Here is a 17,567-nt window from a genome sequence, read left to right on the forward strand (position 1 = left end):
TTAATGGCCGATAAAAAAAAATACGTGTCTCTTATTTTTCGATGTACTACAACATATTGCAGTTTCATCAAAATCGGTGAGGGACACCTGGGATAGTTTCCTCAGTTATTTTCTTCTTAAACAGTTTTGCTCTCCAATTTTGTTTACGGAATACTTTCTTCTGATGATTTTAAAGTATTTTATATTTAAGATGGAAATAGTATATTGAGAGCTCTTTTAGAAATCAAAGTTTCTAGGCGCAATGTAAATATTTGTGCTACGAGCACACCGAAATGATTAAATTATTGTTCAGAGATTGTTATTTTACATTAGATACTGAGAAAAAAGCAGTTGAAAATAATTTAATGAAATAAAAACTTTGTGTTTCATACTTTTTATGTTTTTGTACAGCGGAAAATGTTTCCTTGTCAATAATGCATTTTTTCACTGAAATATATATTAAGAAAATTAATAAAATCCAATCCTATTCTTGAATAAAAAAAAGTACCAAATAAGCCTCTGGTATGAGGAGCTATACTATGCTTGTTGTCGATGGAATTAAGGTTTTAAATTAACTAGTCTAAACCCAAGATGTTTTTTTTTCTTACAACTAATAATAAAAACCATTTTGCTTCAGGCTATTAGAACGAAAACTTTCATAACATCGATAAAAAACTAACTTACTATTCTAGTCAGAACAACTGATATAAAAACTCAAGTTATTATAATTAGAATGTGCTCCGCAATTTTTTTCCATTTTCCATTTGATGTAATACTATCTTTGAGCTATTTATTAATCACCGTCAAGATGCTTTCTGTAAAGAAAAATTCAGTTTCAAGTCGAACATGGTTGAAGCTCACCAAGCAAAGGGATGGCGAAAATATCTCAATTGTAAAGTAATATTTGAAATTTTTATAAAAAATTGTTTAAAAATATTTCTCATTAAAGTTTAGAGTTTAGGAAAATAAAACAAAACGTTTGTTCAAATTTAATAAATTCAAACTTGCTTCATATTTGTTTATTCTGAACTTAATTTTTACATTACTATTTATTACTGAAAAAGTTCTATAGGAAAAAAGCCACAAATTTCTGTATTCACAAAAATATATTTCCTAATTTTGAAAATTGAATTCTGACCTTTTCAATTTTTTACATTAGCGAAAAACGAATTTAAGAACTAATATGTTTTTCACTCCATCCTCTATGACGTGAGTAAAATTATTTAGTATTTTAATTAACGCAAATAATAAACAACAGCATATTATAGATGTTCGCGGCTTCTTTTGATAAATTATTAAACTAATAATAAAAAGAACCCCCTTAGGAATATTCAACACCTCGGCTATCCACGATGATTGCAATGCAAATGAAAATAATATGGAGTAATATAGTCCTGGAAATGAAAATTGATATAGATTGGAAGTATACATGAGTCGATTGAATTTTACGGTCTGATAATGTATATCCAATTAAGTTCTCCTAATGACGCAAGGGGAAGAAAATATTTTTATTCATTCAGTAATGTTGCAAAGAAAGCGGAATTGCGGAAGTTCTAAATTCAATCGATGCCACGAAAGGGCGGAAAGTGCCGTGGTATTAGTGGGCTTTCATTGAGCTCATAAAACGTGATGCAGTTATTATCTACAGTTTAAATCTTCCTATCAATCAGTGTTTTATGAGTAATATTGATTTACTATTCGATAATCCTCGAAAATTAGTTAGTTAAAAAAGAATTATGCTAATTTACTATTTATGCTGATTCTCATTTGAATTAAATATATTTTCAGTTTACTAGTAGGTATAAATTTCTCCTGAATGGGGTGAAATTATTGAATTTAAATTCATTCGAAAAATGTGAGTTTATTTTTAATTATTATTCACTATACTACACTCTTAAAAGGTATGAAGTTACCCTTAATAACAATAAAATTGACCTTATTTTTAGTTACAAATTGTAATGGAATAAATAATGTAATTAATTGTAAATTCAAAAAGGTGATTCTTCATTATGTTAAAAGTAATTACGAAAAAGTATTTATAAAATTAAAATATATTGAAACTCTTATATAGCCCCGATTTCGGGGCTGACGGTGGGTGGGAACTAACTCATTATAGCCTGCTCCACTTTTGTTTGTTCGCGCCTGTCTGCTCGCCTGAGTGACAGCCGCCGATCCTGCGCACCCCGCGCAGCACCTGTTACACCAAAATGCGGCACGGCGTTAATTTTCGAAAAGGCTATAGAAGGGAGGGCTATTAAAGATTTCCACTGTATACTCAACTTGTGCAGTCTCTTTTTACATATACAGAAAGTTTTTTTTTTCTTACGTAAGAGAATTTTGTAACAAAAATAAACTTCGAGAAAGGACGTGAATCCCTATACATCGTCATTCTGGCCCCGAATCAGTAATGTAACCAGCAACAAGATCCATATTTTCATTCCAAAATTTAAAGTAAAATTTGGGCATGTTTAATTATTTAAGATATTTAAATAAAGGACATGATGAGGGGGGTGGAATCAAGACCTTAGAATACAAAGAGATCAAAATACAAAAAGGGAAAATGTTAACATAAAACTAAATTGTTTTATTTAATTGGTAAAGTTTCGTCGATGCCATAATATTATGTCAAATTTTTGAACTTCGTCTTCACATTCATCTTCCACGACTCAAAAAGCTTTCTTGTACTGACTTTTATCAAAATTGAAAAATTAAATGAAATTTTCAAAGTGTTACCTTTTCGAATTTTGACCTTAAGCTCGTATTCTGTTATTTAAAAGCCTACCTCCTTCTGACCTTAATGAAAATTTACCATCTAAATAGAATTTCCAAAAGAAAGGTAGCTGTTTTGAATTTCTTCTTTTGGACCGCAAATTCGTGTTCTGTGACTCAAAGAAACCCTTCGTATTGATTTTCATTGAAATCTAACAATTTAATAAAATTGGTTAAATTTGAGTTAATATTCAATTTCAATTTGCATATTTATTAATTTTGACCATAAATTTGCATTATAAGACTCGATAATAGGTCTATCAAGCTAGTACCTCCACAAACGAAATTCCCAAATTTTTATATGTCACAATTTTGGGCTTTTTTGGGCTGTATTGCCGATTTTTGGGCTCCGCTACTTTTTGTGAAAATTCAAATTTGGTGTGGCGGTGCTGACTTGAATCAAGCCAGCACCTCGTCTATATAAAAATTGAAAGAAAAAAAAATCAAACACATAAGAATTTTGGGCTTTTTTTGGGCTCTTAAACACGCCAACAACCAATTTCCAAAAACCGCCCCTACAAAATATAAAACCACCCCCTATGTAAAAAATCAAATTCGGAAAATCAAAGAACACCAGAATTTTTGGTTTATTTTAGGCTCTAAAATGCATTTAAAAAATCAAAAAACTACCCCCATTTTCAAAAAACCACTGCCTTGCAAAAAATAAAATTTGCAAAATCCAAAATTCACTAGATTTTGGCTCATTTTCGAGTCTCAAATGCACTTAACATTATATTAGAAAAACCAACCCTGTGTAAAAAGGCGTCAACATAATAATAAAAACTTAAACCTTGATTTTGGCATTTTTCAACAGCCAAAAATCAGGACCAAAAATCGGAGTAGGTATTTTTGAGAAGCCCAAAAATCAGAGACTCTACTGACACTGGAAAATTCTCAAGAATATTATTTTTTGACAAAGTCACATGTACATGGTAGAGAAGGGTAGATTTTATACGTTAAGGGTTGAAGCCGAAAAATCGCAGTGGATATTTTCGAGGAGCCCAAAAATCAGAGACTACTTTAAAACTAGAAAATTTTCAAAAATATTAATTTTTGATAAAGCCATATGTACATGGTAGAGAAGGGTAGATTTTATACGTTAAGGGTTGAAGCCCAAAAATCGCAGTGGATATTTTCGAGGAGCCCAAAAATCAGAGACTACTTTAAAACTAGAAAATTTTCAAAAATATTAATTTTTGATAAAGCCATATATACATGGTCGAGAAGGGCTGATTTTATAAGTTAAGGGTTGAAGCCCAGAAATTGGAGTGAATATTTTCGAGGAGCCCAAAAATCAGAGACTACTTTAAAACTAGAAAATTTTCAAAAATATTAATTTTTGACAAAGTCATATATACGTGGTAGAGGAGAGTTGATTTTATACGTTAAGGGTTGAAGCTTAAAAATCGGAGTGGGTATTTTCGAGGAGCATAAAAATCAGAGACTCTACAGATACTACAAAATTCTCAAAAGTACTCGTATTATTTTTTGACAAAGTCATATCTACGTGGTAGAGAAGGGTGGATTTTATACGATAAGGATTAATGCCCAAAAATCAGAGCTTCTCGAAAATACCCACTTTGATTTTCGGTCTTCAACCATTAACGTATAAAATCAACCCTTCTCTATCACGTATATATGACTTTGTCAAAAAATAATTTTTTTGAGAATTTTCTAGTGTCAATGTATTCTTTGATTTTTGGGCTCCTCGAAAATATCCACTCTGATTGTTAGGCTTTAACTCTTAACTTATAAAATCAACCCTTCTCTACCACGTATATACGACTTTGTCAAAAAATAATATTTTTGAGAATTTTCGAGTGTTAAAGTAGTCTCTGATTTTTGGGCTCCTCGAAAATATCCACTCCGATTTTTTGGCTTCAACCCTTAACTTATAAAATCAACCCTTCTCTACCATGTATATATGACTTTATCAAAAATTAATATATTTGAGAATTTTCCAGTGTCAGTAGAGTTTATGATTATTAGGCTTCTTAAAAATACCTACTCCGATTTTTGGTCCCCAACACTTGACGTTAAAAAACAGTCCCTTTTTAACAATTAAACATAATTTTGTGCAAACCAATCTTTTTCGAAATATTACAGTGTTACTAAAGTCTCTGATATTTTTCGAATTTTACGTTTCAAATGTAGTCTCTGATTTTTGGGCTATTCAAAAATGCCAAAATCAAGATTCAAGTTTTTATTATTAGGTTGACGTTTTTTTACACAGGGGTGGTTTTCCTAATATAATGTTAAGTGCATTTGAGACTCTAAAATGAGCCAAAATCTAGTGAATTTTGGATTATGCAAATTTTATTTTTCGCAAGGCAGTGTTTTTTTGAAAATAGGGGTAGTTTTTTGTTTGTTTTAAATGCATTTTAGAGCCCAAAATAAGCCCATAATTCTGGTGTTCTTTGTTTTTTCCGAATTTGATTTTTTACATAAGGGGTGGTTTTATATTCCGTAGGGGTGGTTTTTGTAGATTGGTTGTTGGTGCGTTTAAGAGCCCAAAAAAGCCCAAAATTCTTATGTGTTTGATTTTTTTTCTTTCAATTTTTATATAGAGGAGGTGCTGGCTTGATTCAAGTCAGCACCTCCACACAAAATTTGAATTTTCACAAAAAGTAGCGGAGCCCAAAAATCGACAATACAGCCCAAAAAAGCCCAAATTTCTGACATAAATAAATTTGGGAATTTCGTTTGTGGAGGTGCTAGCTTGATAGACCTCTCGATAACCCCCTTCGCTATTATTAGGAAATCAAACAATGTAATGAAATTTTTCGAAATTAAAAATTTTATTAATTTAATCCCAAATGCATATTCTGCAACTTAAAAAAACCCTTGTACTAACTTTCATGGAAATGTATAAATTTAATACATTTTTTAAAAATAAATTAACTTGATATCGCTTTTTTAATTTTAGAATTTCGACAACATCATTTATCTTAAAAATCTCGAATGTTTTAAAACCTAATATAATACACCATTTATATACTTTACATGATGTTTTACTTGCAATGCCTACAAAAATTAAATTTGAATACGTTAATATTTTAAATAGCGATTGCATTTTTATTTCGAAAGATTATCCTTGTGCACAAAATGATGTTGTCACAATGACCCAATAAAATATGAATGTGAGAACCTCGGCCTCATCATTTACTATAAACTTTTTGCTCTATGATGCATATATTTTTATACTTTTTCTTTTTATTAGACACTTATTTTTACTATCGAAATGATCAATTGTGAAAATGGCAAAATGTTGTCATTGTATCTTACAGCCCTTAGACAAATGTTTGTTTAAATCAGAACAAATATTTGCTTTACCCTATATCAAAGATTGAATTTTTCGATTGAAAACCCCATGACAAATCCTTTTTTTGAATCAAATAATGTTTTTTTGAATTAAAGAGATATTTTATTGACCCTATAAAAATGGAAAAATTTTATTCAAACAACCATTTCTCTTAGTGAAAGTCAATTATATTATCGATTTACTTTACGATCGTCAAATCACCTGAGAATGAAATATATTTAATTGAAGAAGTAACATCTAATTCGTTAACTTATACGGAGGGCTAGTCACCGAGAAATCTCAGATTTCTGGGCTAGAAATCTTCGGAGAACTCTTTGAGGAACTCTTGGAAATCTTTCGTGAAGCATGGCGCATTTACACCACGACTGACGGTCGACTCCATCCGAACGCCGCCGAGCTTAGCCGAGTCTAATTTGGGCTGGAGAGTCCCAATCTCCAGGATATACCAAATGAATCTAATTATTTTTAATGTAAACCAATGATGAGGATACCCAGCTTTTAAGTATTGATCACTTCTCCTTGTCATAATGACTACCTTGCCTCGTAGCTTACAGAAACTACATAACATAATTCTAAATTCGCTATTTGAACTCTTCCTCTTTTCTTGCTTCATTCACATGCACATTTTTGGGTGGTCATCATTCTCATAAATAACAAACGTAAGATCAGCATCCTGAGAAAGTTTTAACTACGCCAATGGTTGGTACTAGTCACTTATCCAACGAAGATGCAGTAATTGAAACTGAAACTACTACTTTCCACGTGAAAGCATTTCTTCCGATCGAGCATGTTGCATAATTCGACGAGAGTGTACACTGTACACGACTCCTTGATTGTGTTTCGAAACTATCAATATCGTTACGCTCAACTCGACCAATGAAAGCTTCTACTACCGACTATTTAAGATTTGTCATGCTTCAAAAATCTCTCACACAAATAAAATGTTACGGAGCTTTCGCTTGTCTTAATTCCCCATATCCGAAGGGTGCTATTTTCGTGCCGATTATTCCAAAAGCGTGGAATATGAACCTAGGATGAAATCCAGTAAAGGTTATCGACGTCGACGGATCACAACAATATTACTTAATACTTGACGTTTGCTTACAATGTTTTGCACAAGCTACGTGCGTCTAGCAAATACAATTGCCTATTGGTCGAGACAGCGAACGCCTGGGAACATTTCCTACTCTTGAATCGTAAAATAGAACATAAAAGTCGAAAAACTTAATTTCCTTTTTGTGCGACACTTTTTATGGGTAACCTCAGAAGATATAAAGGTTTTCTTCAACTGGTATATTGCGTGCGTGTATGTAAAATCGGTACAGGTGAGAGAAAAGTGATCGTGTTTTCCTTTATAGCAAAACCTTAAGTTTTTTTGTAACAAAACTTAATAAAAAACGTTGCAAATAGTTGACGGCTATGCTCACTGCAATTGCTGGATTTTGAATTAACAGAATTATTTTGTCTCTGTCGCTGAATTATTTATTTAAATTCAATTTTTCATTATTCAGAATAATATATAGGAACAGTATTACCTACTTTATTAGGAAAGAAAATCAGCGGTAATTACAGTGAACCTATTATTTACCGAGGATTTTTTTTTCTGTTTGAATTTTAAATGTGTTCAAATTAAATCTTTTTTTTGTTCAAAATTTCAAAATTGAAACATTTTCAGTTTAAAATTAAGTTAGTTTGCAGATACTATCCCTTAACTTTTTAAATGCTGGATTTCTATTTTCTTCGGATTTAATTTTTCATTTAAACAAATTTCAAGTTCTGAAACGTAGATTATAACTGAAATTTGGAGGCATTCGAAATTGATTGAATTTGATAAATTGGCATTTTAAATTCATTTATAAATGAAGGCAGTAAAAATAGTTCTCCAGATTTTTAAGACGAGTTGCACAAGTCTTCAAAACTGAATTGTTGAAACCTTTCAGATTAAACAACTGTGAATTCATTCAAAATTGAGCCATCTTCAAATAGAACATTGCAAATTTCAATGATGCATAATTTTAATTTTTCAAATGAAAAATCTTAACAGTTAGACAATAATAATTTCCAATCTATAATTTCTTAATTGGGCCCTATGAAATTGAATACATCTAACATTGAACAGTTTCTATAACAGATCTGACTGCTCATTTAGAAAGAAGAATTCTAATTGGAGCATCTTTTAGTTGGAAAAAATTTAAGGACCACCAAAAATGAGCAAAAAATTTTTGTGTGATTTAATCCTTTCAGGCATAAATTTGTTGATTTCATCAGCACTTTCTTTCACCTTTTTCTCCGTGAGTTTTATAGTTCGTTGAGCCCCAATCTGAACTCACAATTTTCAAATTACGAAAATTCAAAATAGCGGAAGAGTATGGTGACTAAATTTTTTATTAAAAAAAAACACATTATGGCAAACAATTTTGAAAAACACTTTAGGGTGTACTAAGTACATAAAGAAAACCTCAATTTTATTTTCAAACCAGTTTATTGGAAAATGCATTTCTCTTAGAAAAAAACTAATTTAAAATTATTTTTTTATTTATGGTACTTTCCAAGCTAATAAATAATGCGCATTTGTTTCGAAAAAACCAAAAATTAAACAATCATTCAGTTTTGAAAGCTTCGATCTGGAAATGTCATTTTTGAAGAACTTGTTTATACTTCTTTAATCTGAAACACTACAAATAATATATCAAAGGACTTTGAAGTGATATTTTACATCTTAACATGTGAAAGTTTAAAATATTAACCTGATTTAGATGACACTAGAAATAAATCTACTTCAATAAGAAGGCTTTCAGTTTATAATTGTAAATTATTACTAGTTTGAATTTAAGTTTGCCGAATTTTTAATGCTTTAACTTTTAATTAGAAAAACAACTTACAATTCCACGTAAAATACTTTAAATTTCAGTTTATATTTTGCTACTTCCAATTTAAAAAATTGGAAGCTTTAAAAAGTTTGATTTTTAATTTTAAACTAAAGGAAAATTTTTACCCATCCGGTTGAAACCGAAAAAGAACAGAGTATAAGGTTTCAAATCTGAAAGTGAGTCATGTACTTTTAATACGAAACATTCTCTTATTGCAACATAATTCATAGTTCATTACATAAATATTGTGCTTCCTTTAATGTTAATATTCTGATACTTTTTTAAGCAATCACCATTAATTTCCGCTTGCTACATATTTTAGGGCATATAATTAAGAAGTCAAGCAAACGGAACTGAAATTTGTGAATTCATTTCGCAACCTAATTTCAAGTTACCAAGAAGACACCTATATCTAAAATTGTATAAGAACGCCGAATGCTTCAAGAAAACAGAAGTGTCATTACATTCTCTTTCATTTCAGATAATTACAGTCAGAAATATCGAGGATAATTATGAGAACTCAAAACTTCCTTGAAATTAAGGATCGGGGACAGTGAACTTTAAAAAGATAAAAAGACTCTATTTCTTTATTTGCAGGAATTTACAAATTAAATATTTTTAATAAAGTATTTTTATTTATGCTGAGGATGAGAGATTCAAAAAATAATATCTAAACTTGAGTCAGAAATAACAAAAGTCTCGAACAGACTCCATTTACTTCTAATTAAATAATTAATAAACGTGAAACGTACATGAAGATATAAAATAATTATATCTCTCGTGGAACATGTAAAATTCATAGCATTATAAAGACAGTAGAACACTAAACAGGGAACGCGAGATGCAAAATGTAAAAAGGAATAGACTTGTATATATAGAAAGGCATAGCGGAAAACGCGGGATGTAATACAGGAAACGCAAACACCTTATAGTTTCGGTCGGTATCATGGCGAAGTTTAACCCGCAACCCTGATTGACCTTACGCCGCACCATAGTCGACATTACCTCGTATCCAAATAGACTTTAACCCATACCCTGTCCAACTTGATCTCTTGTCCTAGCTGGCTTTACCACGTAACCTAGCTGACTATACACTGTACCCCAGCGGAATTTACCCCAGAACATAACCGAATTTATCCTGTACGAAGCACTTTTGATCCTTAGCATACTCGACTTAAACCCTTACCCTGATTGAATGTATGAATGTACCCCTGCAATCAAGCCGACTGTACCCTCCAACCTAATCATCCCTACCCGGTACACTAGCTGATATCACCCCGTGCCCTAACCGACGTTAACACGTAACGAAGCGGACTTTTCTCCCTTCTCCTAGCCGAATTTACACCTTAACCCGGATAACTTTATCCCGTACTCTAGATAACTTTACCTCGTATTCTAACAAACTTGACCTCTAACCCTAGCTGACCTTATCCCGTAACCTGACCGAAATTACTCCCTTACCCTAGTCAAATTGACGCCGCAATCTAATCGATTTCACCCCACCCTTATCCGACTTCAACCCGTATCCTACCTGACTTCACTGCGTAACCTAATTTACTTTACCCCCGTATTCTAGCTAAGTGTACTTTACCGCGTAGCCTAATCCTCTTTACTCCCGTACGCTATCCGCATTTACCCTGTATCCTAACTGCCTTTCCGTCCGTACCAAGGCGGAATTTACCCCGTAACCTAATCGACTTCACCCTGTACCCTATCGGGCTTTAAAGTGTATTTTAATAGACTTTACGCTGGTTCTTAACATTCTTTACCCAGCAACATAGCCGACTTTAACCTTTAAACTTGTCAACTTTACCCCGTATTTTAAAAAACTTCCTTTAACAAATTTCTCATACCCTAGACTTTACCCCGTAAACTGAATTTCCTCCTTTACCCTCGCCGAATTTACCCCGTTACCTAATAGACTTTACCCCGTACCCCATCGGACTTAATTGACTTTATCCCCGCACCCTAGTCAACTTTACCCTGAAAACTTACGAACTGTACCACGAACTCTAGCCTACTTTACCTCGTTACCTTATCGACCTTACTCCTGCACCTTAGACGAATTTGATCCGTAACCTAAAAGAACTTGACCCTCGATACCCGAGTTGACTTCAATCTGTACTTTGGCGAGATGAAAAAAGGGGAAGCAACTTAATTTAGGTGTTAATAGACTACGAAACCCTTTTTTGTAGGTAGAAGGCACCTCCTTTAACTAATTTTTCTACTGAAGTTTAGTGAATTTAATTCAATTGCGAAGTATAGAGTTTAAGGTTTTCTATATAAATAAAATATTTTTTAATCACTACTTTCACATATTCATATGAAAAAATAGAGCGAAAATTAAGGTTTTCTTAGTATACACGCAGAGAAAGGATCCCTTAAATTAGAACATGCTACCTTTTAGTACATTTGACGAGATGTTTAGTTACATCAAGTGATTTTCTGTACATTTCACCTAACCTCCAGTAAAATCGACTGAACTTGGATTTTTTATACGCTTGCAGATTTTACTGCAGCTTAGGTGAAATTTATCGAAAATCAGCGGATTTAACTCAATTTTTTGTAAAACTTACTAGAAAGTAATGTGGCCCACATCTGTCTCGATCGTTTTTTTTTTAATTATACTGGATAATTTTTCTGCGTGTATCAATATTATATACCGAAAATTTTGAAGTACCTTATTTTAAAGCATATAGTGTGTCTTGAATAAAATATATAAGTTATTCCGTAAGAAAATGTATCACTTTGTCAGTGTAGATTTTCATATAGAGGTATATAGCCAGATCCAATTCCAACATTTGAAGCATAGAAATCCTTTGGGTAAGGAAAAAGTCACCAGAGCACTTTTCAATTTGAAATTTTGGACACCCGCTTTTCAAGTAAAACACAAATAAAGTTCTAAAGAATTTCGATCATTTCTGAAACACATGGATAATGTCACCAGCTAAAGCATAAATTGAAGTATGATTTCTCATCAAAACCACAAAAAGGCGATTAATTAAAAACAATATATTTTTATCAATAACGAAACTCTATAGAAAAGTTTTATTTAGTAGAAAACCAGTGTGAATTTCTTAAAAATTAAAAAAAACTTGACCAATTGTTTGACCAAGATTACTATCCAACAATGTTTATGTTATTACTTTAATTCCAGAATACTTAGATATAAAATTTATTATTTAGAAAAGTTTATCATTGCATGATGTATACTGTATAGGATTGTTAATACACCCCTAAGTGTCACAAATTTGAATTAATTTTTTTTTTCTTATAAATAAGAAAACGGCATTCGAAAAGGCTCCACTTCTAGAGTGGTATACATAGGTTAGTTCAAGAGCGCAGATAGCTTAAAATCAGACAAACAAACCCCATTTACTATCGGCGAGAAAATATCAGGCATCTACTTAATATTAGACTTTTTTGTTGGAAAACAAGTGCCAGAAAGAAGCCCGGACCCTTTTGTTGCTGCTGAGGACGTGACAGCTGCCACCCAAGGATTCAGAACCACGGGTCGAAAAAGGCATGAGCGATCGAATGTAAAAAAAAGGGTCCTGGCTGTTTTATGGCATTATTTCTTAAATTTCTCAACTGCAATTTGTTCACAACAGTTTTCCTCATGGTCGTAATTTTTTTCAAATTTTTTCCACTGTTCCTTGTATAAGAAATAATGCTCTAAAATTGACTGTTCTTAAATATACAAGAAAATCCTTACTTTTTTTACATTTTTCAGTCTGCAAAGCATTAAATTTTTTCGACATTAACGTTTTCAAGCTCGTTTATGTAGAACACTTTTAGCTCTCATATGGCTATTTTTTGTGAGCTAGCGTATTTTTTGGCTAAATTGCTAAGCTTCAAAGGCAGATGCCTAACATTTTCTCGCCGATAGTAGTACGACGGCAACCCACACGGTGGAGCTGAAATAAAATTAATTCAAAGGTGCTTGGATATGAAATTTTTTAGTTGATTATAATTTCCAGGCGTCTTATAAAAATTCTAAGATAAAATTCTAAATCATCGTCTGAGTTCTTTTTAAATAAAGTTTCTTTTTGTTTTCCAAAAATTGCGATGTCCGACACAGAAGATACATGTTTTCGACACTTTGTTAAGACTTATTAAAAATAATGCAATCTAAGAGAATGTTCTATGGAGGCTCAAATGAAACCTTAAATTTTGAGCTCAAAAAAAATCTAGCAAAGAAATTGTAGGAAAATAGTATGTTATGCTGTAGCACAGGTTTTTCAGCCGGGCGCGTGCCAATCTGGCTTCTCCGTTTCACGGCAGGGCAATAGTTCTTGTGGACAAGTCTATCTGCTGCTCATTTATTTTGAATACGATTTGATTATTTTATTGCTGGATTTCGTGGTGAATCTCTGAAGTATTTCATTTAAAGAAAACTACTCAAATCTGATTTAAACCGATTATGCTGCAGACAAAGGCCACATAAGCTATGTATTGCCTCCTTGCGAAACGGGGAAGCAAGATTGGCGAGCGCGCGGCTGAAATATGTGTTCTAGACCATAACACGATATTGTTATACATGTTATTGCTTAATAGTTTATGAATGTAAGGTTCAAGCTTTTTATTTGAGTCTACGTAGAATATTCTATTGAGACGCATTATTTGTCAACGAGACTTAAAAAACTGCCAACTTGTCTTTTTTACCTGAGCATGCAAGTTGATGAAAAAAGTTGCTTCAAAATTGTTCTTTTAATTTTTTATTGTATCAAATAGTCTTATAAATTCGAAAGAAACGGTAGACAGCTTCATTTTCAAATTCCTCTCAAGAATCGATTTATTTATTTTATTCTATGCCTTTCCTTAAAATTAACTTAAATCCCGAAATTCAGTTTTGCTAAGTGACTTAATTTTTATGAAAAAATGGTTTTATTTATCGAAAATTGTAGTTGTTTTAACTTCAGTTTTTAGGTACCAAAACTAAAGTTACTGATTTGAGTTCATGCTAAGCGATGCATTGAAATAAAAAAAAAAGTAGGTATATTTGACCAGCCTAATTTTAGAAAGCGATTTTTAAATTATGCTCTTTACAAATGAAAACTTAAGATTCTGTTTCCTCTTTAGAATGTACGAGTACTGTACAGTGTACAGAAGTACGAGGGTATCTAGAAATTTAGTGATTAAAAACATGGAATTTTTATTATTATGGATATTTATTTCGCACGTTGCTAAACGTCAAGTGATAGGAAATGCGACTATGCGAAAACAAAAAATTTCAAATATCTTTTAAAAATATATGCAGTATGCTAAATTCACATGGAGAATTAACGAAGATTTTATGAAAAATATCTATCTGACATTTAATTTTCTCCCTCGAGAGAAAATTTTCTTTCTGTTTGGGAGGAAGAAAAGCGAAATATGAGTTTAATATGACTAAATTAAAACCACTTTTCTAAAATTATTTTTGTATTTGTCAGAACACGTTAAATTTTGAATTCCCTTAAAAAAGTGAATTGCACTGGTTTTTTATATAATTAATTCTTTATTTCATGTTTTTATTCGTTTATTATAAATATTTGTAAAACAAAATCTGACTTCACTCGATTTAATCCATTAATATACACGGAGAAAAACATATCGCACAATGATATTGCAAAACCTCTGTATTGAAATAAAGCGCAATATGATAACATACAAGCAGGTTCCGGAGCTTTTTATAAAAAGCTATAGGATATTATAATACACTGACATCGCTTGGACACTACTAGAACTCTCGTATACATAATATAATAAAATAAAATAATAATATAATCAAAATCTTGCAATGTACGATGTAACGATTTTACGATATCATAATGTGATAATCGCGATATATAACGCAGCACTTACGTTATATATATTGCAATTCTTGCGATATCGTTTTCTCCGTGTAATTTGAAACAAATAAGCGACAATGAAGCCTCGCCTCTTAAAAAACGTATACAATTTTCTCTCACAAAATGAAAACTACGTCTCTATTTACTTCTAAACCCTAAATGTAGTTACGGTTTTCTTCTTTCAGATTCCAGCAGTATTTCTCAAGAATGTATAGAATAAAAAACCCCGAAATTCCCTAAGGTGGCAGCACTGTTTCGACTCACTTGCTCTCACCTCTCGTTTTCCTATACGACACTCACTATATCCCCTAAATCCAATAAAAAATCGCCTACTTAGGAAAGGGTTTCTCAGGGAAAGAAACCACCTTGCATCCCCCTTGAAATCCTCCTGGATCCAGCTACATACGAGTACGAGTTGCTCTAAACCGCAATTCGCGTTTCACATTCAGACATTCTCGATTATCTAGCTGCGAATTCAGAGATCGAAGAATTCCCCTCGAGATTCAGATCGGAGAACCTTCCTGCCAGATGGGAATTCGAGATATCATCCCAGAATTCATTCTTGGGTAAACAGTAGGCAGCTTAAGAACTCCGTTGGAATCCTCGCCTCAGTGTCGACGTACCTGAACGTGAAACATGTTTCCGGGCTTCGTGATGGCCCGCTACTGAGTCGAAGACTTTATCGATAACAAGAACTGGGACTAGCTCCTGGTACTCGTGTGTGTTTGCTTAAAGACACAGTATCCGCTTGGCTGACTGCCTTTGGCCGTTTCGTCCTCGGCTTCTCACTTCCGCTCTCGCTCGGTTGGAGGGTTGCTCCTCCGGTAAAACACGGGGCAGGGGTGGAACGACTGGGCGCGAGAATGAGTAACTGGGAAATTGAATGAATATGCATGTGCCGGCCCGGCGGAAGATAGAGTCGGTAGGTAACTGTTCACCATGCCGCCGGCTTGTGTTTATATAGCGTGGGCCTAATAAGATGATCCTTCGACTCGACGAGGAGCGAAGAGCGCACCAGAGGAAAGAGGGGCATCTCCCTTACTACGCTTACCTTACCTTACCTTACCTTGCCTTCGAACCTGGCGGAGGCCAACCGCGAGAGGGCAAATCGTGATCCGCTGTGCTCCGAGCTCTATCACTATTCACTCGAGAGGGGAACTCCAGATCAAGCAGGGGCCAGCAAACGATGTTCAAGCAGAGGGGAATGAAAACATAGTTAACCTCATCTCCACTCTAGTTATTCAATCGACAGGTACTACTGCATGGGTATTACTCTGAAGTTTAATTTTTGTTTGCTCTAGGTATTAATGTCGAGAGCCATCGGGTTCGACAGTTTGATTACACGCCGACAAAAATGATTTTTTTTTTGTACCCAAAGAGTGCACTAGGTGACTGAAAAGATTTGAAATTGTAACCCAAAGGTGAAAAATAGCTGTTACTAGCCTTATTTAAAACAATAGAATATTTGCTGAATTAAAATTGTAGCTCAGATTTGCAACATTTTAAATAGTTAATGTGCCGTATATCGGAGAAAAAAAATTGGTTTGGAATGGTCCAAAATGGAAATAAAAAGTCAAAAGGAGTATCAAAAGATCGCATCAGCAGTTTCAGTGAAAAAATGACTGCTCGTGTTAAATTGTATTTCTGTAGAGTTTCTGGTTACTCAATTTAAAAGTTCCTAATTAGGCTTGAACAGTTAGAATAAAATAAGAAAAGTTTTTAGAAATTTAAGATTGAAAAACTCTATCAACCCCCAATTAAACAAAGCTCTTTTTATTTATATTAACTCTGATTTCTTTTTTATTGATTAAAAAGAATTATAGGCGATTACCTTTTTCCCTATAAGTTCAAATTACGACTTCTAATTTCTTACAGTCAGTTGATCGAGCGCGCTGGCGCTCCCACCGACTCTTGCTCTCGATTATCTATAGAAAGATGAGAAGGTCGATGGAGCAGGTTCAAGCATTTCTATTTTAATTTCACAACTCGCATTGCCTATAATAGATTCCTTTAGACCAAGTAAGTGGTTGAATGGAATCTTCTTCAGTATCCTTATTTGAAAAAAATTACTACTGTTTTCAGGATAGTTTACAATGTAAAAAGCATAGTGTTTTACATCATGAATGTAATGAAAGGACAAAGTTTTGTGCTATTGGAGAGTAGTTTATGAGGAAATTATGTTGCCATTTGGATAATTATTTGCGAAGGAGGAGGAGTGAAAATATTTATACTTTCATGGCTATCGTCCACTCTAATGATTTTTAATTTTTCTAACAGGGGAAAAAATGTTCGCTCAGTATAGTGTCAATAGAACTCTTCACATCGTTTCTATTGATCACGAAAATTTTTTGAAAAATGAAGAAATGATCTGAAAAAATGAATTTGATTTTCCTTTAAATTTGAAGGGTACTAAATTAGAACACCTGTGCTTCATTCTAGGACAAACAAAATTTTAGAAACAACATACTTTAATGAAAAAAGTAAACTTTTCATTTGACATTCCAAACTTTCAGTTTTGAATGGTCAAATATATTTTTTTAAATACTTATGATCGAAGAGAGGGAAGAAACCTATTGAAACAGTAAGGTACGAAATTTTTGTTATCAATATTGGAAGAGTTAAAAATGGTCGAAATAATCAATATTCACGACAATTGCAGAATTTCCACCCCGTTGATAAATATTTATCCAAATGACAACAAATTTGTACCTTAAAGTACTATCAAATAGTACAACACTTTTCACAAGTTTGACTTAGATTGGACAACTTTGATTTTTTGAGTGAGTGCCCTTC

The 17,567-nt window shown here is 32.8% G+C and overlaps 1 protein-coding gene across 1 annotated transcript in view; it reads right to left on the reverse strand.

Annotated features, from left to right (window-relative positions):
• Positions 1-15,686, reverse strand: part of LOC117171373 (leucine-rich repeat extensin-like protein 5) — a 32,380-nt gene extending 16,694 nt beyond the window's left edge. Inside the window, exon 1 of the mRNA XM_033358622.1 lies at positions 15,398-15,686. Coding sequence (XP_033214513.1) covers positions 15,398-15,412 — 15 coding nt within the window. The 5' untranslated portion in view covers positions 15,413-15,686. The remainder of the gene's footprint in view (positions 1-15,397) is intronic.
• Between the last annotated feature and the right edge of the window lie 1,881 nt (positions 15,687-17,567).

This window comes from Belonocnema kinseyi, chromosome 4 (genome assembly GCF_010883055.1).
Source record: "Belonocnema kinseyi isolate 2016_QV_RU_SX_M_011 chromosome 4, B_treatae_v1, whole genome shotgun sequence".
NCBI lineage: Eukaryota > Metazoa > Arthropoda > Insecta > Hymenoptera > Cynipidae > Belonocnema > Belonocnema kinseyi.